Here is an 18,024-nt window from a genome sequence, read left to right on the forward strand (position 1 = left end):
AGGCCCCTGTTTCCTTGTAAGCATTTTCTAAAGGAGACCATACCATTGTTGTTCTTTTGTTTCTGGCTTTATTTTGCCTCACAAAATGTCCCACACGTTCATTCACATTGTTGTTTGCCTCATGACTTTGTCCCTTTTTTGTAGCAGCACAACTTTTGTTCATATGTACACACCATCGTTTGCCAATCTACTTCTCAGTCAGTGCATCCTTCAGCCACCTGCCTTCATCAGGGATCATGTATGGTCCCCAAGTCCACAGTCCATCAACATTCTCAATTTTGGATAATTTCATTGTTCTGTGGGTGTGACTTTTTTGTTAGAAGGAGATGTGATGCTGTCCATTCAAAGTGGGTCTTGATTAGTTTACCGGAGTCTTTTAAAAGAGGAGACATTTTGGAGAAAACACAGTTGCTTCAGAACCAACAGAGAAAACAGGCATTTGGAGATGCTTGGAGTGCTGATAGAGAGAGAGCAGATGCCTAGATACTGATGTTTGGAAATGCAGAGCCCAAAACATGTCACCATGTGCCTTCCTATGAGACGCTAAGCAAGCCAGAACCCACTGTTGTGTCCCAAAAGAGCTAAGTGAAGGCCCACAGAAGCTTAGGGGAGAAACCTCTGGCATCAGAAGTTAGAAGCAACGGAATCGGGAACAAGAACCAGCAGACGTGAGCCACGTGCCTTCCCATATGAAAGGCTTTGGTCCTTCTTGAATCAAGGTATCTTTTTCTGGATGCCTTAGTTTGGATGATTTTTTGCCTTAGAACTGTAAACTTATAACTTAATAAATTCCCTTTATGAAAACTGTTCCAAAGAAAAAGAAATACAAGGCTTAAAAATTGGAAAGGAAGAAGTAAAACTCTCACTGTTTGCAGATGATATGATACTATATGTTGAAACCCTGAAAAATCCACAGCAAAACTACTAGAGCTAATAAATAAGTACAGCAAAGTGGCAGTTACAAGATCAACACTCAAAAATCTGTAGTGTTTCTATACACTAGTAATGAACAATATGAGGGGGAAATCAAGAAAAGAATTCCATTTACAATTGCAACCAAAAGAATAAAACATTTAGGAATAAATTTAACTAAAGAGACAAAAGACCTATACAAAGAAAACTATAAGAAATTGTTAAAGAAATCAGAGAAGACCTAAATAGATGGAAGGGCATACCGTGTTCATGGATTGGAAGACTAAATATAGTTAAGATGTCAATTCTACCTAAATTGATTTACAGATTCAATGCAATACCAATTAAAATCCCAAAAACTTACTTTTCAGAAATAGAGAAACCAATGACCAAATTTATCTGGAAGGGCAGCTATCCGAAAGCTAAAAGTATCCTGAGAAAAAAAAATGAAGTTGGAGGTCTTACACTACCTGACTTTAAGGTGTATTATGAAGCTACAGTGGTCAAAACAGCATGGTACTGGCATAAAGATAGATATACTGACCAATGGAATAGAATAGAATGTTCAGATATAGACCCTGTCATCTATGGACAATTGACCTTTGATAAGGCAGTCAAGCCAACTCACCTGGGACAGAACAGTCTCTTCAATAAATGGTGCCTAGAGAAGAGAACTGGATATCCATATGCAAAAGAATGAAAGAGGATCCATATCTCATACCCTATATAAAAATTAACTCAAAATGAATCAGAGACCTAAACATTAGATGTAAGACCATAAACTGCTAGAGGAAAATGTAGGGAAATACCTTTTAAATCTTATACTAGGAGGTGGTTTACTAGACCATACACCCAAAGCAAGAGCATTGAAGAAGTAAATAAATAAATGGGAACTCCACAAAATTAAACACTTTTGTGCATCAAAGAACTTTGTCAAGAAAGTAGAAAGACAGCCTATACAATGGGAGACAATATTTGGAAATGATATATCAGATAAAGGACTAGTATCCAGAATATATAAAGAGATTGTCCCACTCAACAACAAAAGACAGCCAATCCAATTACAAAATGGGCAAAAGACTTGAACAGACATTTCTCAGAAGAGGAAATACAAATGGCCAAAAGGCACATGAAGAGATGCTCAACTTCCTTGGCTATTAGGGAAATGCAAATCAAAACCACAATGAGATATCATCTCACACCCACCAGAATGGCCATTATCAACAAAACAGAAAACAACAAGTGCTGGAGAGGATGTGGAGAAAGAGGCACACTTATTCACTGTTGGTGGAATGTCAAATGGTACAACCGCTGTGGAAGGCAGTGTGGCGGTTCCTCAAAAAGCTGAATATAGAATTGCCATATGACCCAGCAATACCATTGCTAGGTATATACTCAAAGGACATAAGGGCAAAGACACAAACAGACATTTGCACACCAATGTTTATAGCAGCATTATTTACAATTGCAAAGAGATGGAAACAGCCAAAATGTCCATCAACAGAAGAGTGGCTAAACAAACTGTGGTATATACATACGATGGAATATTATGCAGCTTTAAGACAAAATAAAGTCATGAAGTATGTAACAACACAGATGGACCTTGAGGAGATGCTGAGTGAGATTAGCCAAAAACAAAAGGACAAATACTGTATGGTCTCAATGATATGAACTGACATTAGTGAATAAACTTGGAATATTTTATTGGTAGCAGAGACCAGCAGGAGATAGAAATAGGGTAAGATATTGGGTAATTGGAGCTGAAGGGATACAGACTGTGCAACAAGACTGACTGTAAAAACTCAGAAATGGATAGCACAATACTACCTAACTGTAATACAGTTATGTTAGAACACTGAATGAAGCTGAATGTGAGAATGATAGAGGGAGGAGGGCTGGGGGCACAAATGAAATCAGAAAGAAAGATAGACAATAAAGGCTGAGATGGTATAATCTAGGAATGCTGTCCTGGATTCCTAGATTTGAAAGGAAGTATGCCCCCTAAAAAAGCCATGTTTTAATATAAATCCCATTTCGTAAAGGTAGAATAATCCCTATTCAATACTGTATGTTTGAAACTGTAATCAGATCATCTCCCTGGATGATGTGATTTAGTCAAGAGTGGTTGTTAAACGGGATTAGATAATGACATGTCTCCACCCATTTGGGTCGGTCTTGATTGGTTTATTGGAGTCCTATAAAGAGGAAACATTTTGGAGAACGAGATTCAGAGAGAGCAGTGAATGCTGTAGCACCACGAAGCAGAGAGTCCACCAGCCAGTGACCTTTGGAGATGAAGAAGGAAAACGCCTCCCAGGGAGCTTCATGAAACTGGAAGCCATGAGAGAAAGCTAGCAGATGACGCCGTATTTGCCACGTGCCCTTCCAGCCAAGAGAGAAGCCCTGACTGTGTTTGCCATGTGCCTTCTCACTTGAGAGAGACCCTGAACTTCATTGGCCTTCTTGAACCAGGGTATCTTTCCCTGGATGCCTTTGATTGGACTTTTCTATAGACTTGTTTTAAGTGGGACATTTTCTCGACCTTAGAACTGTAAACTAGCAACTCATTAAATTCCCCATTTTAAAAGCCATTCCGTTTTTGGTATATTGCACTCCAGCAGTTAGCAAACCAGAACAGATTTTGGTACCAGGAGTGGGGTGCTGCTGCAGGTTGCAGATACTAAACATGTTGGAACAGCTTTTTAAATGGATAAGGGGAAGATTTTGGAAGAGTTGGGAGGAGCTTGATAGAGAAGGCCTAGAGTGCTTTGAAGAGACTGTTGGTAGAAATGTGGACTCTAAAAACACTTCTGATGAGGCCTTAGACAGAAATGAGGCACGTGTTATTGCAAACTGGAAGGAAGGCGATCCTTGTTTTAAAATGGCAAAATTGACTAGTGGCTTTGACTGGAAAGCAGATTTTAAAAGCCATGAACTTGGATGTTTAGCAGAAGAGATCTCCAAACTAAATGTCGAAAGTGCAGCCTGGTTTCTCCTCACAGCTTATCGTGAAATGTGACACAAGAGAGATAAGCTGAAAACTGAACTCTTGAGTAAAAAGAAACCAGAAATTGAGGTCCTGGAAAATTCTGGGCTTAAGAAAGGGAGACCCCAGAGTATAGTGCCCTGTGTGTGGATTTAAACAAATATGGAACCAGCCAGTCATTTCAGAGAAAGTCAGGATTGGACATGGAGTTATCCAGGAAAGATTTATGGAAACTCCTTATGTCTGATGGGCATGATCCAACACTACTGCATAGAAAGCCAACGAGAGTGCTGTGGGACCTGTATAAAAAGAGCCACTGCCAGTCTGGACTGAGGGGTTCAGAGAAGGGACACATTGGAGGAAAAATAACTTCAGAGGCAAAACCATGGAGGCTGAGGTCTGAAGTCAAGAAGCCTCGGGCCAGGAGAGCGGACCCACCCAAGCCCATGGAGAGGGTGAGTTTGCCCCAAAGGCAGAGGATGGGCCTCCCACCTCATTGCAGTGGAAGAGACATGCCGCCTCAGGCCTTGGAGAGGGTGAAGCACATTCCTTGGGGTTTGGGGAGAGCCTGGCTGCCACCACATGGAGGGATTGAGCGTGTGCCCCGGAGATGGCAGAGAGCCTGGGTGCAGCCCCAGTGCTTGGAAAGGGTGGAGCTGAGAGAAAGGTGGTCTCCCCAATATCCCCCAAAGTTGCATTTGGAAAGAGGCAGGCCTCTGTGTAGTCCCTTGGAAAGGGTGGGACTGTCACTTTCTAAAGCCCTGAGGATAAATGATTCTCAGACTTTGAAATCTAATGGACTTTGCCCTGCGGGTTTTCCAAACTGTTTGGGTCCGGTGACCCCTGTGTTCCTTCCTCCCTATGGAAATATGTATATGTATCCTATGATAGTTCCTCCTTTGTACGTTGGCAGCAAATAAATTGTTATGAGTTTTCAAAGGTCCAGAGCAAATGGAGAGAATTTTGACTTAAGACAGACCATGCCTGTAACTGACTTGATGAGATCTTATACTGTCTCTAATTTTGTACTTCATTGTATTGCTACTGAAAGGTTTAAGGTTTCTGATATTTTTATGAAATTAATGTATTTTGTATATGGGAAAAACATATCTCTTTTAGGGGCCAGAGGGTGGAATGTGCTGGTTTGAAAGGAAATATGCCCCCTAAGAAAAGCCATGTTTTAATATAAATCCCATTTCATAAAGGTAGAATAATCCCTATTCAATACTGTATGTTTGAAACTGTAATCAGATCATCTCCCTGGATGATGTGATTTAGTCAAGAGTGGTTGTTAAACGGGATTAGGTGATGACATGTCTCCACCCATTTGGGTCGGTCTTGATTGGTTTATTGGAGTCCTATAAAGCGGAAACATTTTGGAGAATGAGATTCAGAGAGAGCAGAGAATGCTGTAGCACCACGAAGCAGAGCGTCCACCAGCCAGTGACCTTGGAAGATGAAGAAGGAAAACGCCTCCCAGGGAGCTTCATGAAACCGGAAGCCAGGAGAGAAAGCTAGCAGATGACGCCATGTTCACCATGTTCCCTTCCAGCTGAGAGAGAAGCCCTTACTGTGTTTGCCATGTGCCTTCTCACTTGAGAGAGACCCTGAACTTCATTGGCCTTCTTGAACCAGGGTATCTTTCCCTGGATGCCTTTGATTGGACATTTCTATAGACTTGTTTTAAGTGGGCCATTTTCTCAGCCTTAGAACTGTAAACTAGCAACTCATTAAATTCCTCATTTTAAAAGCCATTCCGTTTCTGGTATATTGCATTCCAGCAGCTAGCAAACCAGAACAAATGCCTAGAGTGTATAATGATAGTGACTAAATGTACAAATTAAAAAAAATGTTTTTCCATGAGGAAGAACAAAGGAATGTCATACTGCAGGGTGCTGAAAACAGATGGTAATTAATATTTTAAAATTTTATCTTATGTGTGAGACTAAAGCAGAAATGTTTATTTGGTATAAAATTTATATTTTGAGTAGTGTATTTCCTAATATGACTTATGTAGACAGCTTAACTGAACACCATAAGTACATGGAATCTTGAGTAGGACATGAGATTTTGTTGGTTTGTCCAGATGGTGCCCCGATAAATCCCAGAGTGACTTGAAAAGTGAATAAAAAAGTATTTGCAAAGTCCCCTCTGGGGAATGGTAAGAATGGGGGAAAACTCAACTTCCCCAAGTTGAATTCTTGATGTTCTCACAAGCAGTGCGGACAACCAAAGTTATACGCTGAGCCCCCAAACTTGGTGTTTGTTCATATGAAACTTAACCCCACAAAGGATAAGTCAAGCTTACTTAAAATTAGGCCTAAGAGTCACCCCTAAGAAAACCTCTTTTGTTACTCAGATGTGGCCTCTTTCTCCAGCCAACACAACAAGCAAACTCCCCACCTTCCCCCTGTCTACGTGGGACATGACTCCCAGGGGTGTGGACCTTCCTGGCAACGTGGGACAGAAATCCTAGAATGAGCAGAGACTCAGCATCAAGGGATTGAGAAAACCCCTAGAATGAGCTGAGACTCAGCATCAAGAGATTGAGAAAATCTTCTCGACCACAAGGGGGAAGAGTGAAATGAGACAAAATAAAGTGTCAATGGCTGAGAGATTCCAAACAGAGTCGAGAGGTTATCCTGGAGGTTATTCTTACGCATTAAATACATATCACTTTGTTAGACAAGAAGAAATGGAAAGGCTGGAGGGAACTGCCTGAAAATGTAGAGCTGTGTTCCAGTAGCCATGTTTCTTGAAGATGATTGTATAATGATATAGCTTTCACAATGTGATGGTTTGATTGTGAAAACCTTGTGTCTGATGTTCCTTTTATCTACCATGTCAACAGACGAGTAAAACATATGGAATAAAAATAAATAATAGGGGGAACAATTGTTAAAATAAATTTACATTGAAATGCTAGTGATCAATGAAAGGGAGGGGCAAGGGGTATGGTATGTATGAATTTTTTTATGTTTTCTTTTTATTTCTTTTTCTGAATAGATGCAAATGTTCCAAAAAATGATCATGATGATGAATATGCAACTAAGTGATGATATTGTGAATTACTGATTGTATATGTAGAGCGGAATGATCAAAAGGTAAGAATGTTTGCATTTGTTTGGTGTTTTTTGGTATTTAAAAAAAATTAAAACATTAAAAAAAAGTTTCATTTCTGGTATATTGCATTCCAGGAGCATTTAGCAAATTAAAACAGTCTCTCACGCCTTTGTGTCTTGTTTTATTGTGGTACAATATAATTTTAATAACTCATTTGCATATTTATTCAATTGCCAATTTTGAGTTTCTTGAGGGCAGAAACTGGTCTTATTCATCTGTGTACTCCTAGTATTCAAAGACAGACAGTACTTGGTCAAAATGTTTGTTGAACTGAATTTGTGAAGTAAGAGTAAGGAATTGGGCTTATAGGAAAAGAGAGGTCTGAGGTAAGACCCTCGGTAGAAAAGTCAGGGTTTTTTTTTTTTTTTTTTTTTTGCTTGCTTGTTTGTTTGCACGGGCAGGCACCAGAAATCGAACCCGGGTCTCTGGCATGGCAGGCGAGAAGTCTCCCTGCTGAGCCTCCACGGCCCACCCCAAAAGCCAGCTTTTGAAAGGAGAGTCAGAAATGCCTTTGGAGAGAGGCACCTGCTGGTTTATGAACCACAAGTTTTCCCTTTGCCTCCTTTAATGGAAGCATTTTTACCTACTAGTGAATCCTCTCCAAGTTCCCACACAAGACACTTGGTCTTGTCTGGGCCACCTCGTATAACTCCCAAGAAGTCAGGCCTTGGATTTAAGGCCTCCAACTCCCTTCTAGTTCACACATCCTCTCCTGGTTTACCAGGGATTTCTCTTCCACTAATAAAAAGAGCCCTTCCAAATATACTATTTCATTTACAACAACCTTCCTAAAGAAGGTATAGCTCCATTTTACAGATGAAGATACAGAGTATTTCAGATGTTAAGGACCTTGCCTCAAATCATTCAAGGCCAGCACAGGACGTGAGCCATGCTTGTTTAACTCTAAAATGCACATTCTAAACCTGCCTCCGAATTGTCTGCCTCTCAGTCACAGGATGAACTTAATGACTTTGAATATATGCTACGAATAGAGCTATACAACAAATATTTATATGAAAAAATTAATACATGTGGACAAAATCGGGGACGATCTACATGAAAACGTAACTTGCTCTAAGATAGTGACAGAGAATATTCACCAACCACCAATCTGTGTCTGTTTTTTAAAAAAAAAACATTTTTCATTGTGAAATACAGCATATATACAAAAAAAAGCTAAAAATTTCAAAGTACATTTAACACGTAGTTATAGAACAAATTTCGAAGTATGGTATGGATTACAGCTCCACAATTTTAGGTATTTCCTTCTAGCTGCTCCAAGACACTAAAGACTAAAAAGAAATATCAATATAATGATTCTGTAGTCATACTCATTCGTTAAATCCTATCTTCTCTGTTATAGCTCCTCCTTCTCCTTTGATCCTTCTCCCATTCTTTAGGGATATTTGGGAAATGACCATTCTAAGGTCTTATGTTGAAAAGGGGTGTCGCCATTATGCGGTAGGGGGATGCAGCCTGTTGATGCTCTTGGAGAGACTATTTACTCTGCGCTCCAGGGCTTATCTGGCCTAGGAACTATCTGGAGGTTTTAGATTTCTGGAAAATAAATTTAGTGAATAAAACTTTCAGATAGAACCCTGGGTATTCTTTAGGTTTTCAGGAACACTGTTAGTTGGGGCTTGGCATACCATGGCAATTAGCAATATCTAGCTAAAGCTTGCCTAAGAGTAACCTCCAGAAATGCCTCTCCACTGTATTTGAACTCTCTTAGCCACTGATACCTTATCTGTTACACTTCTTTTCCCTCTTTTGGTCAGGTAGGCATTGCTGATCACACGGTGCCAGGCCCAGGCTCATACCTGGGGTTCATATCCCACGTTGCCAGGGAGACTTACACCCCTGGACAGCATGTCCCACATAGCAGGAAAGGTAATGATTTTACTTGCAGAGTTGGGCTTAGAGAGAGAGGGGTCACATCTGAGCAACAAATAGTTTCTCTGGAAGTAACTCTTACGCATAATTATGGGTAAGTTTAGCTTCTACATTACAGAAAGCAGTTTCATAAGAGCAAGTCTCGCTATCAAGGGATTGGCCTATTAACATGGGAATCGGTAATGTTTTGAGAGATTACTGGGGATTTCCCAAGTAGTAAGGTTTAATAGTTCCATATTTTTTCTCTAGCCTCTCAAGGGACTTTTCCTGGCATCTATTTTCATCTCCTATTTCTGTAAGGTAGATATTATTAACCCTATTTTATAGCTTCCTGGGTTTTAGGAAGACACAAAAGCTAATAGTTAAGAGCTTATCCTTTGGACTTAGACATACCTGGGTTCAACTTCTGACTTTACCTCTTAGTAAATATGCCAGCCTGAGAAAGCCATTCTATAAAATGAGATAATAATACCTACCTCAAAGAGTTGTTGTAAGGATTAAATTATATAACAGATGAGGACTCAATAAACACTAGCTTCTATCACTAAGGCCAAGAGAGACTTGATAATCTGCTCAGTTAATATCCAGTTGTATGGCAGAATCATTAATCATTATAGGAACTCAAATCTGTGTGATTTCAAAACTCCACATTCTTTTCATTATACCATGCTGACAGAATATTTCAGTTTCCTTAATATTAAAATGTCTTCCTAAAAGCCGAAAGCTGTGACTTTCCAATTTAATGTAATCTTTAATATTTTTTCTATTATAAATTTAGTACATAAGCATGAAAATTTGGAAATATGAAAATATAAATCAAACTTATGATACCATCCAGAATTAATTATTAATCTTTTATTTTTTCTTCCATAATTTTTTTCACAATGCTATGCTGTTTCGCATTTTTCATGTCTTATAACATCAAAATATTCTCAACATTAAAAATTCTTCAAAAACATGACTTTTAATATCTCATTTCATCAAGTGAAGAGACTATATTTAGCCATTTACGATCAGTTAAACATTTATTCGTTTCCAGTTTCCTAGTTCTATAACCTGCGATGCACATCCATTAAACGGAATCTTTGACTGCATTTCTGACCATTTCCTAAGAACAGATGGCTAGTATGAGGTTTTTCTTTTTTCTATTTCTGGAGTGATACAAATGTTCAAAAAATGATCATGGTGATAAATACACAACTATGTTATGATATTATAAGCCACTGATTGTATACCATGTATGGAATGTTTGTACGTTAAGAATGTTTGTATGTTGTTTCATCAATAAAAATATTTTTTTAAAAAAGGAAAAAAATAAATGCAACCAATTCGCTTTCAAGAAAGGTTTTCTAATTCATAGCTTCATCAGCAACATAAGAGAGTGCCCGGTTCACATCAGTAAGAACACGGCTCTTTTGGTAAGTGCGAAATGGTGCGTTTAAACTTGTTTCTTTGATCAGTAAGGCTGCACATTCTGTCCTGCAACGTGTTATTTCTTCTTTAGGGAATTGCCTGTTGCTTTCCTTCAGGTTCATTTTTCTGTCAGGATATTAACTATTCTTAGAATACTGTTTTACAATATAAAAAATGCTTTTTAAAAAATATCCAGTAGCTAATCTATGACTGCTAACCGTGCGTAGAGACCCCGAAAACCGCGCTCTCCCACTTTGGAACTTTCCAACCCAGCGAAGCCAACCTTTATTCACCAAAGCGGAAGCAAAGGTTTCCACAAATCACTCGCGCGGGGATTGCCGCAAAGGCGTTGGCTCTCCTTGCGGGACGAGAAATGTCTCGCGGGATCTCAGCAACTCTAGGGACCTTCGACGCGACTACAAATCCCAATATGCAACGCGCTTGAAGGCCTGAGCACCCGAATGAAAGCTCAGGTCCAAGGTCATGTGTCCGTCTGCGTTAATACGTCCGGTCATCTCTCCCACGCCTTTTTCTTCAGCTTCCACCTTGGTCGCCATTTTGTGCGGGAGGCTATAGAACCTTAAGTCCCACCGACTCTATGGTAGAACATTTCAGAGATTGACCAATGGTAAACCAGATCTCGGAGGAAGCCCCGCCTCCAGCCGTATGGAGGCGGGAATTGCCACGAAGCTCCTGTGGAAAGAGAGGAAGAAGCTGCGGAAAACCAATAATAAAAGGAGAACTCGATGACGTCAACCAATGAGAGTTGGGGAGGAATTTCGTCCAATGAGAGTAGAGTAGACCCTGAACACGTGGGTGGGGGAGCTGAGCGCCGAGACCCAAGTGCTGAAACTGGGAGGTGAGTCAGTCACCTTGAGCGGGGCGAGCGCCTTGGTCCGAGCAGGGAAACCAGGGCAGTGGGAGTGCAGGTGACGTGGGCCCGGGAGCCAGCGACTAGCAGGGTTTTGGGCTCGATTGTGTGAAGAGGCATTTGACAGCAGGACCGGGAGGGGCGATGGGAAGCTGTAACCTTACCAGTTAATGTTTATTACCAACGATAATGAGCGATTAACTGCAGGCTGAGGTGGGCTGAAGACAGCTGTGTAAGAGGGGCAGGGCTGTCCACAGCACGTGCTCAATATCTGCCTTCAGCCTTCCCAGGAGATCATCCCCTCTCTCAACATTTCCCTCCTGGTGCTTGGGCCTCCTTCCTTTCCTTCCGATTTCTCTACCTTTCCTTTGCAGACCCGCCGCGCTGAAGGTGGTGGTCCGGGGACTTCGCCCGGTCCCTGTGACCTCTAATGCCCTCCTCGGCTGGGGCCCGGTGCAAGGAAGAGCGTGGTCCAGGGAGGACGGGCGGGGGTGAAGGGGACGACCGAAGGTCACCGCGATAACCAACCGACCAGGCTCTCAGTGGAACTTTTTTGTTGTTGCCTCTGTAGACTGAAAAAATGCAGACCACCGGGATACTACTCATTTCTCCGGCTCTGGTAAGCTGAGTCTCCGGAATGATCTGTAGTGCCAGGTGCAGGGAGCCATCAATATTTAATGAATGAACTCAGAGGAGTTCTGATGATGTTGGCTCTTTGGGAAGGCTGTAGGATGCTGTGTTTATTTAGGCCTGTAGAATCAAGCAGATAATTCTAAACTAAGCTTGTTTACTTCCTTGGCGGTGGAACGTCGTCTGAGTTTGGATCTGACCTTTACCCCCAGTCTGGCTTGGCCATAGCCAGGCAGCCCTCAATCTTGAATAAAAATAAATAATAAAACAGTTTTATTATTGAATAAATAATAAAGCAGTTCTCAACCTTGAATAAACTGGGTAGCTTTTAAAACTCCTGATGCCCGGGCTGCACCCTAGACCAATTAACATCAAACTCTGGGAATGGAGGTGGAACTCAAGAATTTGTGGTTTTTAGAATTCCCCTGCTGATTCCGATTTTCAGCCAAAGCTGGGAACCACTGCACTAAAAAATATTTCAAGGAAGGCATGTTACAGATGTTGCTGCTTAGATGGCTGTTTCATGCCAGACTTACTGGCGCACCCCAACTCTGACTCCTTTGGAGTGATCGGAGTACAAACCTTCCCTGTACCTGGTTTGATAGTATGGATTCCACTGTTCCACTCTGGGATACTGATGAAGGCTGTGTCCATAGAAGTGAACTTTGACACATAGTTTCAAATGATAAAGGTTGCCACTCCTGACTACACCAGGGTCTTAGAATGGCTGTCTTCTGGCACAGGCCTATCTGGTAGAAACAGAAATAAATTAATCAGCCTTGAATATTTGAACTTTTTTGGTTTAAGATGTTTGCAGTCATTTGTGAAGAAATTCAGCAATTAGGGTTTTTTATTTTGCCTGATTTTGGGGAGTGTGTGTATTTTCTGATTTTACAGATCCGCTCTTGTACCAGGGGTTTAATCAGGCCTGTGTCTGCCTCATTCCTGAGTAGACCAGAGATCCCATCTAAACAGGTAAAAGGGAGTAAAGGCTGTCTTAAGAATTTCCCAGATGGGTCCTTAAGGTTTGTTGCCTTTAGGGGTCAGTAGGAGAAGAGTTAGAGAATCTGCAGTTCTCCTAAGTCCCCCAATGTGGGCATTGTAGGTGAGAAACTCGCAAGAGTGAAGTTTCCCTAACCCTGTCTGCAAACAGACCCCAAGACCCAGCATGCTCTACAGTCAGAGTAGTCTGTACTTACTAGGCAGTTTGCCAACAGTTTCAGAGCTCAGGTGGGTGGAGTGAAAGGATGGAGTCAGCCAGCCACCTGTGTTTGGGCCTCATTTTCTCTTCACTCTCTCCCTAAATCTCACCCTCTTTCCCTCTCCCCCTTCTAGGCTTCTTATAGCAGCTCCCCGCTCCAGGTGGCCAGACGGGAGTTCCAGACCAGTGTTGTCTCCCGGGACATTGACACAGCCGCCAAGTTTATTGGTGCTGGGGCTGCCACAGTTGGTGTGGCTGGCTCAGGGGCTGGCATTGGGACAGTGTTTGGCAGCTTGATCATTGGTTATGCCAGGTAAGTTTGGGGGTGGCCTAGAGCATCTCCCTTCGTAAGTTGCAACCTATTTGGGGGAAGCCTTGAACTCCTTTCAGGAGCCTTTAGATTTATATCATCTGTCTCCTGTTCTGTCCAGTGACTTCTGAATCAGAACCTAAATATGTGTCCAAGCTGAAGCACTTAAAACTTACCATGTTGTCACTCTGCTTGCCCATCAAAATCCCCGTGGGGGTTAGGCCTTCTCCCAGTCATAGCCCTCCCATCCATTTCAACCTCCTGTGCTCTCCACTGCCAGCTATGCCCTCTCACCCTTTCTTCTCCCTGGGCTAGCATCGATCTCTGTCCCTGGCAGGAACCCATCTCTCAAGCAGCAGCTCTTCTCCTACGCCATTCTGGGCTTTGCCCTGTCTGAGGCCATGGGGCTCTTCTGTTTGATGGTTGCCTTCCTCATCCTCTTCGCCATGTGAGGCTCCGTCTGGTTACCTACCCATCCCTGTTGTGTCGACTCCAGGCCATGCCCCGTTTTGGAGTTTGCTAAGCTTTACCATTAAATACATTGTTTCTATCTTTATATGCCTGTGCTTCTTTCCTTTGCCCTTAGGGAGGGCCTTGGGAAAAGGTGGGAAGAGAAAAGAGGGAAGTCAGCCAGTGGTAATTAGGAACTCCTCAGGGCTGATAAGTAGCACTGCTACAACTGTAAAAACACAGAGGGTTCTCTTCATCTCCCAGGAGGAGCATAGATTTCTCCCACTAATGAACAATTGGTGCTTTTCCCCCTTCAAATTTAATAGATTGTTTATATGCAACAGTTGGGGGAGGGAGGCTTAATTTATCTGAACAAACTTGGAATTATAAGCACAGCTATTAAACCTGTCTTACAAATGGGGAACCAGGGCTTAGGGAAGTAAAATGACTTGTCCAAGGTCATAGAGCTGTGAGTGCCAGAGTTGAGGATTCCCCTTCAGGCCAGCCTGAACTTTTAACTGCTGTGCTGTCCTATTTATTTTCATTTTGGTTCCACAACAAGAGTATAGATCTGGAAACTTGGTCCAGAGAAGTTGAACAGCAAGGTAAGAGGTGGAGCTAGGTCTCCATCTGGTAGTATTTAGCCTTACTTGTAAGTTTCACTTTCATTATCAATTAGCCTTTCTTAGAGTGCCTAAATGTTCATACATAAAGCGTGTAAGATATACAATCCCTGTTCTTGAAGAATTGGGCATGAGCCAAACTAATGGATTACTTAGAAAGCTTAGAAACCCACAGCATCTTTGTGGGTTTACAGATCTGTGCCTAGCAGTCTCCCTTGACTTGGTTTAAGTGGGACTGACATCACAGGTAAGATAAAGCTAAGTTAATAATATGGACAGCTGCTGCTTCTCTAAAGCCCATCAAGAGCAATCTGTGGGCAGAATTAATGCAGTGGTGTTGGGAGATGTGGTCTGTCTCAAGTTGGATGGTTTTAAAAGAAGTAAAACTTATAAGTAGGACCCATTTTGTGAAAACTTTATTTACAACTTATTGCAGAACTTCAATGAAATAGTGAACATTCCTGATTAGAGTTAACAAAACTTTCCAGGAAAAAGGCAACCAGCAAAGAGGGTTAAAAATACAAATGTGAAACAAGAATGAATTCAGTTTACATGCAATTTAAAGACAGGCAAGTGTTTAGGTGGTAAGCATCTTCTCAGGGACTGTGGGGAAGGCAGATGTAAATCCTTGCCCTTAAGGAACTTGTGGCATAGAGACCCGATAGTGAACCACGCCATATATTATTGAATGTTGTGGGTACAGAAACCATATGCTATGAAAGTTCGAAGAGGAAAAACAAGGAGGCTACCATTAGTTGTAAGAATGTCAGCTAAGTTCTTTCCATGATTAAGTAATTCATCCCCTATGAGGGATGAATTTTATAGGTAAGGAAATAGAGGCTTGGAGGCAAGGTAGCCTAGCTAAGGTCATATAACTGATTAGTAAAGCTGGGATTCAAACTCCAGAACTTGTGTTTTTATCATTATGATTTATGTAAGGTTTGCAGAGGTTGAGTGACTTGCCCAGGGTTATATAAGTCATTGGTTACAATCTAATGTTAATTCACAATTGTAGTCTTTATACTACAGGGTTTCTCAATCATGTAGACTTGGGGCCAGGGACCAATTGTCCTTGTCCATTGAAGGATGTTTAGCAGCTTCCCTGGCCTCTAACCACTACATGCCAGTAGCAGCCCCCTCCCCTGGCTGGGAGGACAAAATCATCCCGTTTTGAGAACCACTGGTCTACCATCATCTGCTGCTTGTCCTTTTAGCCTCTTCATCTTAAGTGGCCCACTCAAGGTGGCCCACAGCAAGCCAGTAATGGTTTCCTGGGCTAAAGAGCCCAGGGATCTCAGAGCCACAGAGAAGGAAGGGAACTGAGGCTGAACTGGCAGCTGAGGTATTGCCAAGGGAGCAATGGATTAACTGGTAATGCTGTTATGCAAAAGGAATGTTGTATCCCTTTGGGACCTCATTTTGACATCCTTGCTGGGTCACTACTCTTTGGTGGTAACAAAGAGCAGCTCCCAGAGGTGTCTGCCTTGTGAAACTCCCAAGAACCTAGTTTTTGCCAAAGGACTGAGAAGAGTTTCCCTTTATTGCAGGCTCTACTGAAATTTCTGGGCTTACAAACCCAAACCAGCAGTGAGTTTGGTGGGCCCACTGGAGCCACAGAGTGTTAGGGAGGATCTCCTCTCTCCAACCAGGCTAGTTACTTCCATCACTACCACTGAAGTTCTTTACAGTCTATGTATTGGCCCAGGGATGGGACCATTTTGCTTAGTGCAAAATATTTGTGAGTGGACACAGGTGCATTTTCTTGTGAGAAGATCCACAGCTCCCATTATATTTCAGTGGAATAGTGACCAAAAGCTAATTAGAAACCATTGCCTTATGAGTTCAGCATGGCGGCAAAAAGCACGGGCTTGGGAGTCAGACAGACGTACAAATCTGAGTCCTGCCTTTTCAGAACTGGGATGTTAACAATCTCCCCTTGAACCTGATTTCATCATCTCTAAATGGAGATAAAAATTCAACATAGTAGTGACAAAAAAATGAAAGAATACAGGTAAGTGTATACAAATAAGATAATACATGTAAAATATAAATGTACAGTATTGAGATAAATGTAATATATATGAAGATTAATGAGATGTAATAATGTGATAATACATGCAAATACATGTATTACTAAATTATTAAACATAGCTATTGTAACTTGTAATTGGAAACCTCAAAACAGTCCAAGTTCTGATTTCTCCTTTTAGTCCAGGATTTATGACCTTGGTTGGTATCATTTCATCTGGAGGTCCTGGAGGAGAAGGACTCCCCCAGATGCAGATGGACACAAGACATTGGGAAATGCAAGAAAAATCTTCACGGAGTATCTTTTTAGAAAGGATTTGGGGCACAGTAGTGACCAGAACTCTAGGACACTTGCCAGCTCCTGTCCTTGAAGGAGGGCACTTGCTACAGGCAAGATGCTACCAAACCTTGTTGCACCAAGTCTACCCCAACACAGGGCAGCCCATTGCTGGGGGAGGAAGGAGAGAAGCTTGGATCCAGGTTTCTGTAGAAGATTACTTGGTTGTGGCATCCAGCCCTAGAGGGCATGGGAGTGGCTCCAGAAGCTCACTCTTGCCCTCTGGCCAAGTTGCCAGTGAGAAGTAACCAGGTGTTACCTTGATTTTACTGAACATTGAACTGAGCAGTGGCTCATAATGTTCCGCTCCGCTCTCCCTGGCCTTCCCTTACCTCAGCTCAGAGGCCTCTCAGAGTTCCCGTGGGAGGTGATGAGTTGGTCTTCTTTAAGTGGCTGCGTCCCCTGCAGCCCTTCAGGCCCTGCCCTGCAGCTTCTTTGTGCAAACTTAGTTCAGGACTTTGGAAAGAAAACAGGCAGGAGGTGACGGTGAAATCCTGAAGATACAAGACTAGGGGAAGGGCAACTGGCTACCACGTCCTCATTTCTATTTCTATTCACCATTTATGCAGTACCCACTAAATGTCAGGTCCTAGAGGTACACGGATTGGTGCTCCAGCTTCCTGCCCTGGAGGAGGTCTCACCTAGTGCCAAACAGATGAGTAACTGAGCCACTAAGATAAAAAATAGTATGGGCTATAATAGAGATATGAATAGCCACAAGAACCAGAAGAGGGAGTCATTAAAATGACTAATTAATAATAATATGCCTAGAAGTGTTAAGCCTTGGCAGAGAAAGTAATATTCTAGCCAGCCTTGAAGGATGAGTAAGAATAATAGGAGTTAATTATTACTGAGCATTTACTTTGGCCAGGCATAGTGCACATTCATTATCACATTATCTCTTAGTAGCTCCTGTTATTTTCCCAATTTTTCTGATGAAGAACAGAGGCTCAACGAGGTCAGATAGCTAGGATCTCCCCTCAAAGCAGAGGGAAAGAGGACTCCAAGTAAAGAAAACATCATGAGCAAAGGTCTGGGGGAGAGAAAGATCATGAGCAAATGAAGCACCCATTATTTGTACAGTGCTTGCCACTTTACCAAACACTTTTGAAGATGTCCCACTTAATCCTCAGAAAACCCCCGAGAGGTAGGAATTATCACTATTCTATGAAGGCAGAAATAGGCTTAAAGCAGCTGAATGTGATGCAGGTTGGGGACTTGAACCTCCTGAATCTAAGGTAAATGTT

At 42.0% G+C, this 18,024-nt stretch overlaps 1 protein-coding gene across 2 annotated transcripts; it reads left to right on the forward strand.

Moving 5' to 3' along the window:
- Positions 1-11,105: 11,105 nt before the first annotated feature.
- ATP5MC1 (ATP synthase membrane subunit c locus 1) lies at positions 11,106-13,895 on the forward strand. 2 transcript variants are annotated; one of them, XM_077164672.1, is made up of 5 exons: positions 11,106-11,186; positions 11,770-11,817; positions 12,726-12,803; positions 13,164-13,342; positions 13,677-13,895. In XM_077164672.1, exons 2-5 carry the CDS (start codon positions 11,779-11,781, stop codon positions 13,789-13,791), a joined length of 411 nt encoding a protein of 136 aa, XP_077020787.1. In that variant the 5' UTR covers positions 11,106-11,186; positions 11,770-11,778; the 3' UTR covers positions 13,792-13,895. The 2 variants fall into 2 exon arrangements, with proteins under 2 accessions (XP_077020787.1, XP_077020786.1); XM_077164671.1 differs by having other exon boundaries at positions 11,170-11,256.
- Positions 13,896-18,024: the final 4,129 nt, after the last annotated feature.

The sequence above is a fragment of the Tamandua tetradactyla genome, chromosome 6, assembly GCF_023851605.1.
Source record: "Tamandua tetradactyla isolate mTamTet1 chromosome 6, mTamTet1.pri, whole genome shotgun sequence".
Lineage (NCBI taxonomy): Eukaryota > Metazoa > Chordata > Mammalia > Pilosa > Myrmecophagidae > Tamandua > Tamandua tetradactyla.